At 39.3% G+C, this 7,378-nt stretch overlaps 1 protein-coding gene across 8 annotated transcripts in view; it reads left to right on the plus strand.

The window, feature by feature from the left end:
• Positions 1-6,227, plus strand: part of cadm1a (cell adhesion molecule 1a) — a 257,858-nt gene extending 251,631 nt beyond the window's left edge. For all 8 annotated transcript variants that reach the window (XM_039693684.2, XM_089123963.1, XM_039693691.2 and 5 more), the window contains 2 exons: positions 1,886-2,014; positions 2,828-6,227. In XM_039693684.2, the coding sequence (XP_039549618.2) occupies positions 1,886-2,014; positions 2,828-2,946 (248 nt within the window). In that variant the 3' untranslated portion in view covers positions 2,947-6,227. The remainder of the gene's footprint in view (positions 1-1,885; positions 2,015-2,827) is intronic.
• Positions 6,228-7,378: the final 1,151 nt, after the last annotated feature.

Genomic DNA, 7,378 nt, shown 5'->3' on the forward strand with positions numbered 1-7,378 from the left:
TCTTAATCTTGTATTTGGGTCAAAAATGGGCACCCATAGAAATGAATGGGAAAAATTGTAATTTACAGCATTGTAAAATAAGCCAAGATCAGACACCAGGTGACAGCAAAGTCACTTCGTCTTTAGGTTTTAGCTCTAAGAACTTATTGGAATGATATTTTAATGTAGTTAAAAAAATAATTAAAAAAATAAGCATAATTTACATAGAAAATATGGTACTTTTTAAGGTAAATAAATTCAAAAATACCCCAAAATAAAAAAAAACACCATAAATGGATAGACAAAACTTTATCGAAGACAGTGATATAATATTTATAATAAATAAAAATTAGGATCACACCTGAGTCCTGTGTGTCTATATTTGTCCACAATTACAGGGTTGAGGGCTATAAAGGGGGCTACAACTATGATAATGTAAACGAATAGTTGACATACAAGTCATTTCAATATTTATTGTTTGAAAATAATTTGTCAGTTATTTAAGTTATTTTGTATTCTAAAGTTATTTCGAGTTATTTCCACCTCGCTCATCAGTAAAGAAGATTCTTGAGAAATGAGACTTGTCATGTGTGGGAAAAACATAAAACAAGTCATTGTGTCATTCAAGCTGTAATTGTCAAATGATGCAAAGTGCGCAAATATTTATTTGTTTGGATTTAGGGTACATAAAATGCTAGCTATGAAATAAAATGTGAAAATTTGCTATGGCGCAAATCTCTGGTGTTGATAATTAACAGGTTTAGTCTTTCATGTCTTTCGCTGCATGGCCGGCTCTGGAGTGATGTCTCCTGTCTATTTTCTCTCAGCACTTCTCTTCAAACTCTTAAATTTCCGAGCCGAGTGTGAGATATTGATGAAAAATTTTGCTCCTCCTTTGCTCTGTGAAGAACCAATCAAGTCCACAAACCAGCATTAACTTTGGGTTGTCATGGATCCCTACACTTGATCAATAAACTTCACATATCATTAAGCCGCGCAGCCTCAGAGGCCTGCCTTGTTCTCAGGGTGAAATGGAATGAATCTTTGTTAAAAATTGCTTGTGATTCGCACTTTTAGTCTTGAGGGCAAAGTGTATTTCTTTAGCTCTGGCTCCAGCTCACAGTTTGTGCCAGATTCGTTTGAGTTTTAGTCAGGAGTGTAGCTGACAGAAGAAAATAAACAAAAAGGCCTGTGTCTTCAGAGCTCCACTCTCGTAAATGTTTAAGCTATTTTCACTCTCACACTTTCTGTTTGCATCAGTTCCGCTTGGTGCCTGTCTATAGTTTGGAGGTCTTAATCCAGAGAGGTGGATTTACTTGAATTCCTATTGGAGGCTGTACTTCCACACATCACAAAACATGCTTATGTTTTACTGTATGATTAAATGTTCCTCATTTATTAACTAAATGTTTGTATTACTACATACTGTTCTTTCTCTTCACATGATTTACTTATTTCCAGTAATATTTCCAATTTCACGTTATAGCTAATCAAATTATTCTGAGCAAGATTAGTACTAATGTCTTTGTCCGTTATGGAATCGTAAGATGAATATATGTTGTATCGTGTCTAAAAAAATGCCATTTGGTTGCACTAGAGCCTATTCTTATAAATATATGTACCTTATAATTCACCTCATAATCAGCTGTATGTTATTTAACCATAGTTATAATACAAATTATTAATATGATACACTACTGTTCAAAAGCTTTTTCAAAGAAATGAATACATTTATTCCACAAAGATGTATCAAGTTGACTAAAAGTGACAGTAAAGACATTTATAATGTGACATATTTCAGTAAATAAAAATGCAAAGAATCGGCTTCATGTGCAGTGTTACTTTAAATGTTCTGTTTATTGAAACTATTGCAAGTAAAACATCATCTCTTGGCTCTTTCTTTCAGATTCACAAGCAGGAACAGAAGCACAGAGATCGTTGGACCATGCGGTTATTGGAGGGGTGGTGGCCGTCGTGGTCTTTGCCATGTTGTGTCTTCTCATCGTTTTGGGGCGATACTTTGCAAGACACAAAGGTAATTCAGCCCCCAGACTGTCTTTTAGCACATTTCTAAGGTCAATAGACTTTCTAATTATTTTGGGTAAGATTCTGAATAGGGAAAGAAGTCATTCTGCTGTCGAAGCTCTGCGGGTGCTTTGAATTGGCTCTTGGCTACGACCACATTAAGGCCAGTATCCCTCTGAGTGCATCGCGCTGTTGTGTTCTGTAATATAAAGTGGGCGCAGCATCTCTGCATTTCATCAGGGCTACTGCCTTCATTATCACACCACAGACTGAGAGGATGGGAATAATCCCACTCGGAAATGAAGTTTGAAGTGGATCGCTTATTCCCACCTCCTTGTAACACTTCCCAAGGTTGATTCTAAAGCACAAAGTCAAACCAAACCCAAACCTTGAGAGGATGTTATGGAAATTTCCTGAATTATTTGCCACAAATAACACATTTATTCTTCTGGGTATGTATCAGATTCAGTTTTAGTTTCCTTCTTGTTTGTTTTATCAAATAGCGCTCAATCTAGAGGGTCAGGTGTCGTTTGGCGTGCCGTAATCAAAGCGTCTCCATCTTGGGGTATTAGTTGGGGAACGTGTTACCTTTTGTTTACTGACATGAAAGGCATTATAACGCAGCCAATTGCAGTGTGGTGAAATTAATGGCTTATTTATGGGCAGGTAAAGTCCCATGAATCGACCCTCACTCTAAATTAGAGAAGCTGCTCCAGATGGTCTTTTAATCTCTTTTAAAAACCCTGCAATTGCATCAATCAGAAGCCCTGGGGTGCTGGAGATATTGCTTTTATCAACACGCTTTTCTCTGAAACCCACACAGGCACCTACTTCACACACGAAGCCAAGGGGGCAGATGACGCGGCGGACGCTGACACGGCCATCATCAACGCCGAAGGGGGCCACAACAACTCGGACGAGAAGAAGGAATACTATATCTGAGTCCTGAGGCCTCTGTCGTTCTTAATATTTTCTTTTGTTTTTGGCGGGAGGGGGTGGGGCATGAGGGAACTGAGATTTTTGTTAATTTGTCAGTTTGATTTTCTTTCCTTGGAATTGAATGACGTAGAATGCTACACAGGCAGCTGAGAAGATGTAGGTATTTGTGTTATACAGCGGGTTTGGGGTCAGGGGTGGGGTTTAGGGGTGGGCGGGATACCAGACGTTGCCAGATAAGAGTGTAGAAAGCGTCACCACACAGCACCTCCCCAACTGCTGGTATTTTTCGTTCTTTCTCGACCATTTGCAGAAAATTCTGTGCCTTGTTCTGAATTTCTTTTCTTAGTCATGCTTTAAATGCCATTGACCATGTCACAACTCTAAAACCCCCCTCCCGAACACACTCACTCACTCACTCACTCACACACACACACACACCTCCACCATCTCCGATTATCGACATGCTGTCTGTTTTCCTATGAAGGTACATGAGTCCCCACCCCAATGCATTCCCCTACACTGTGGGCATCTCCTTCAAAACATCATATCCTCTGTACAAAGAGCAGGCCTAGTCACATGGCAGCGTTTTGATTTGCTCAATCCCAGGTCATCAGCATCATGAAGGGAAGTACAAGCAGCTTCCTTCCTTCCTGGCCCCCAACAATTCGATGAGACCGGGGGAGAAGCGATCCTGGACGTTGCACCTGTTTTATTTTGACAGGGTGCATCTGCATTGCTGCAGACTTATTTTATCCTCTTTTTACTTCGGTTTTATTTTTCCGAATTATACTGTATGTGCCAGTACATTTGAAGTTTGGAATGGGCAGTGGCGCAGACGAACAGTTCCTGCTACTCTGAGGCTTGTCGTCTCGTGCTGCTCGGTTAGACAAGGCCCTTTCAGTTATTTATTGTTTCAATATAATGATGTCTTAGGTTTTGTCTGCATTTTCAATCAGAAACGCACATGCCATAATGACGAAAGAGTCGCCATCACTGAAAAAGGTCTAAATACTGTGGCTTACGTTTTGTTTTCTCGTCTTATGCTGTAATTTTCCATGCAGGGCTGCTGAAGGTGACCCTCTAGCACACGTTACTAACTACCTAAAATTGTGTCAAAGCGAGACGTTTTCTGGTTTTGGAGTGTTTTGTTAGACTCAAGGGAGGAAGCGCCACAACTATCATGTTTGTAGATGTACAGAGAGGGAAGATGTGGAAATGATTTGATTGCTATAACTTTACTACCTTCAAAATGCATTTTAACAGCCAGAAAACATCTGCATTTGTGTATCTGGTTTGTAGGCGAGTCAGTGAGGATGTGACATTGATGTGGGTATATGATTGCCTGTCAAGTGAATTGCCTGTTTGTTCTTCCTCAGAGGAAATGGTGGCGACTGCAGCTAGCTTATCCTAGTGATACTAGTATATTAATATAAACTGCCCAAATATCATAGACTACATGGTGCGAAAAAGCACCACAGCAAGATCATTTCCTCTTGTAAGCAATGTGTGCTTTATTGTTTATAATTGCTGTGAGTTGCTCCTCCGGGTTCCTGCTCACGCACAGCAGTCCCGGGCTTGAAATGTGGTTAGTTCGAATGGAAAGTGAAATAAACATAAGTCTTTATAAGAAAAAAAAAAAAAAAGCTTTTAATAACATTCCAAATATTTTAGGAAAACAGTCTGTGATGTAATTACCCGATAACGTGGACTTCCCCCTCTATTTACAGTCGTTGTCAACACATGACGCTAAACAAAACATGTGAACGCATTACACATTTCACTGAAGCCTAGCTACAAACGTAGCACCCGTCGAGGGTACATAATGTAAGGTGGATAAGACGTCTAAAGTACTTTCCCTAAAGAGAAGTATTTCTTCTCACTTCCTCATGACTCTCGCTGTAGTGTAAGTGAAGTGAGATGCCTTAGTTTAGACCCTGCTGAAACCAAGCTCAGTGTGTAAATAAAACGGCGAGGTTGAGGGGGGAAAACACACTCTTGTTTGCTTTATTTTTTCGAGGATGTGCATTAACCATGAGAAACACTTTGGACGCTTTCGTTTTTACTTAGAATACAAATCCGAGGGAATGTCTTGCAGCTTGATGGTTACCGTTGCAGTTGAGATATACAGTTGTGTGGCTTGTGCTTAACTAGTGAGCATCATTTAGCTTTGGTCTGGCAGCTTCTGAACAGGATTTCAGACATCCCTTCTCCTCTTTTGCGTACGTGAGAGACATGACATCCGTATACTAATTTGTGGTATTTAGACTGGGACGATGTACATTTTGTTCAACTTGTTACGTTAGACCTGTTTTAAATGTGATTAATGTGGTTTAATCCACTCTACTAGGCGTTTGAGGACTTCAGATAGGCGGTCGATGGGACGACGCGGTTACGCCAGTGATCTATTTTATCATCCGTTTCTTTTACAGCAAGTCGAAAAAGGTTTCATTGAAAATGTCCAAAAATAACAACTAGTTTTGAGATGTGAACTGGGTTCGGTTTCAGTTTTGTAGTTTGTTGTTGTGTTTGTTGTTTTCATTGATTTGTTACTGCCCCCTGTTTGATAGTGCAACAGTGTTACTGATGGAACTTGCTTTGATTGCTTTTATTTGAACTTGACAGTTTAATTTAAACCCTGTCTCAGGTTCACGTACAATAAACAGTATGTTTGCATCTCAGGTAGAATGCAAAGTCACGGCCCCCGATTAAGTAAGTGGGAAAAAAAACAATCAAGCTGGATTTCAAATCAAATGGAGAATTTGACATGTTTTGTTTAATATTTGTGTTGTTCTTGTTTATTTGGTGCACTGTAAAACGTGTACGTAATGTACACGCAATATTGAGTATTATCTTTTTTTTTTCTCCAGACCTACTTCACACAGAGAGGACAGTAAAGGACCAACCCGATCTCATGAGAAAACGTAATTATTTCACGAGTTTTAGAAAACAAAAAAACATACAAGTGAAATTATAGAAATTCACCAAACCGTAAAGTAGTTACGAATTGCCATGAGAGTGTGTTGGGGAAAATTCAAAGTTGACATGTTTCTTGTTCTGGTTCCAGATAGGTTGAAAAGTGTTAAAAGTTTTACATTCATTGTTTTTAGGTTGGTTATTTTTTTGTCTTTCTGCTGTACTTGGGCAATGTTACTATGTATTAATGAAGAAAAATGATATCCACATTCCCATACACATTTTGTATTTGTTCATATTAGACATTTTTACAAAAAAAATGGAGAGTTCTTGTCTTAATAAAAAAGAAAAGATATTAATGTTCAAAGTAATGGTTGGTTTGGGCGGTGTTATTGTTTTCTGTGTGACATGAATCTTTTGAAGGTAAAGTCAAACAAAAAGAATTCATTTGAAAACTGACTTACAGGATGCTTGTGGCATTAATATTTGAGTTTCACCATCTTCCATCTTATTTCTACAAAAGGGTGTTTCATTAAATATTCCTAAAATATCTTTAATAATTCAGCAATTCTCAAGGTCCTTGGCATGTTCTTTGGACCAGTGCATAACATCTACATAAGATTCAAATATTTCATTTATCATGTGATCACGTACGAGAGTGTTGAATTTAAGCTAAGTAAGCTATTTTACCACAGGATCATTTACTGGCCTTTAAAGTTTACTTTTGCTTCAGAGCGAGTTGGAGAAATCCAGTCGGGGCTTACGCTTCCGCATCTCCTTATTATCCTTGGCATTCTCCAGCTCTGTCACACTTTCGCATTGTGCTTTTATTCCTGAACTTTGACCGAGGCAGCCTACAGAAAGAACATCTCTCCCAGGTACCCGGCGCTTCCTTCTCAAGCTGTCTCATGCCCGCACCCTGACCTCGCCGCCCAGTGGCAATCTCAGCGACACACTCTGCAGATGCTGACCTTGAGTTGTAGCTTCTCTTCTTTTCTTTTTTTTCTTTCCTCCCGCTATACGATGCCTGGTTTTTGATTGCCTGAGCAGGAGCTCAGCACCAGGGTTGTTGTCACACTGCCAAGGCTCAAAGTCACCCTCTGCTCAGATAGGATGGATCTCAAGGTACAGGCAGAGAGGAGCACAGATGTCACGTGGAATCATCTCCGTTGCAGAGAGAGACAGAACCAGGTCTGAGGGAGAAGAGAGCGCCTCGTGGCTCAAGGCGATGACAGGATTTCATCATGTCCTGTAGCTTTGCTAGATTACAGCAGACTCTGCAAAGTTACACTATATCGGGATTTAAAATCACATTTTAATCCTTTTTGACATTTTCTTGAGCGATTTGTTGCAATTTAAAGTGATAATTTACACTTTTGTCATCATTTACTCACACTCATGGCATGCTGTTCACTTCCATTGAAGACAAAAAAAGAACTTGAATACTTGGAAGCATATAGGTCATGGTTATTACAAAAACTACTCTTTTTTTTTTTCTCCGACTTCAAAGAAAGTTTGACTT

Source organism: Pimephales promelas, chromosome 19 (assembly GCF_988280905.1).
Source record: "Pimephales promelas chromosome 19, fPimPro1.hap1.1, whole genome shotgun sequence".
NCBI classification, from domain to species: Eukaryota; Metazoa; Chordata; class Actinopteri; order Cypriniformes; family Leuciscidae; genus Pimephales; species Pimephales promelas.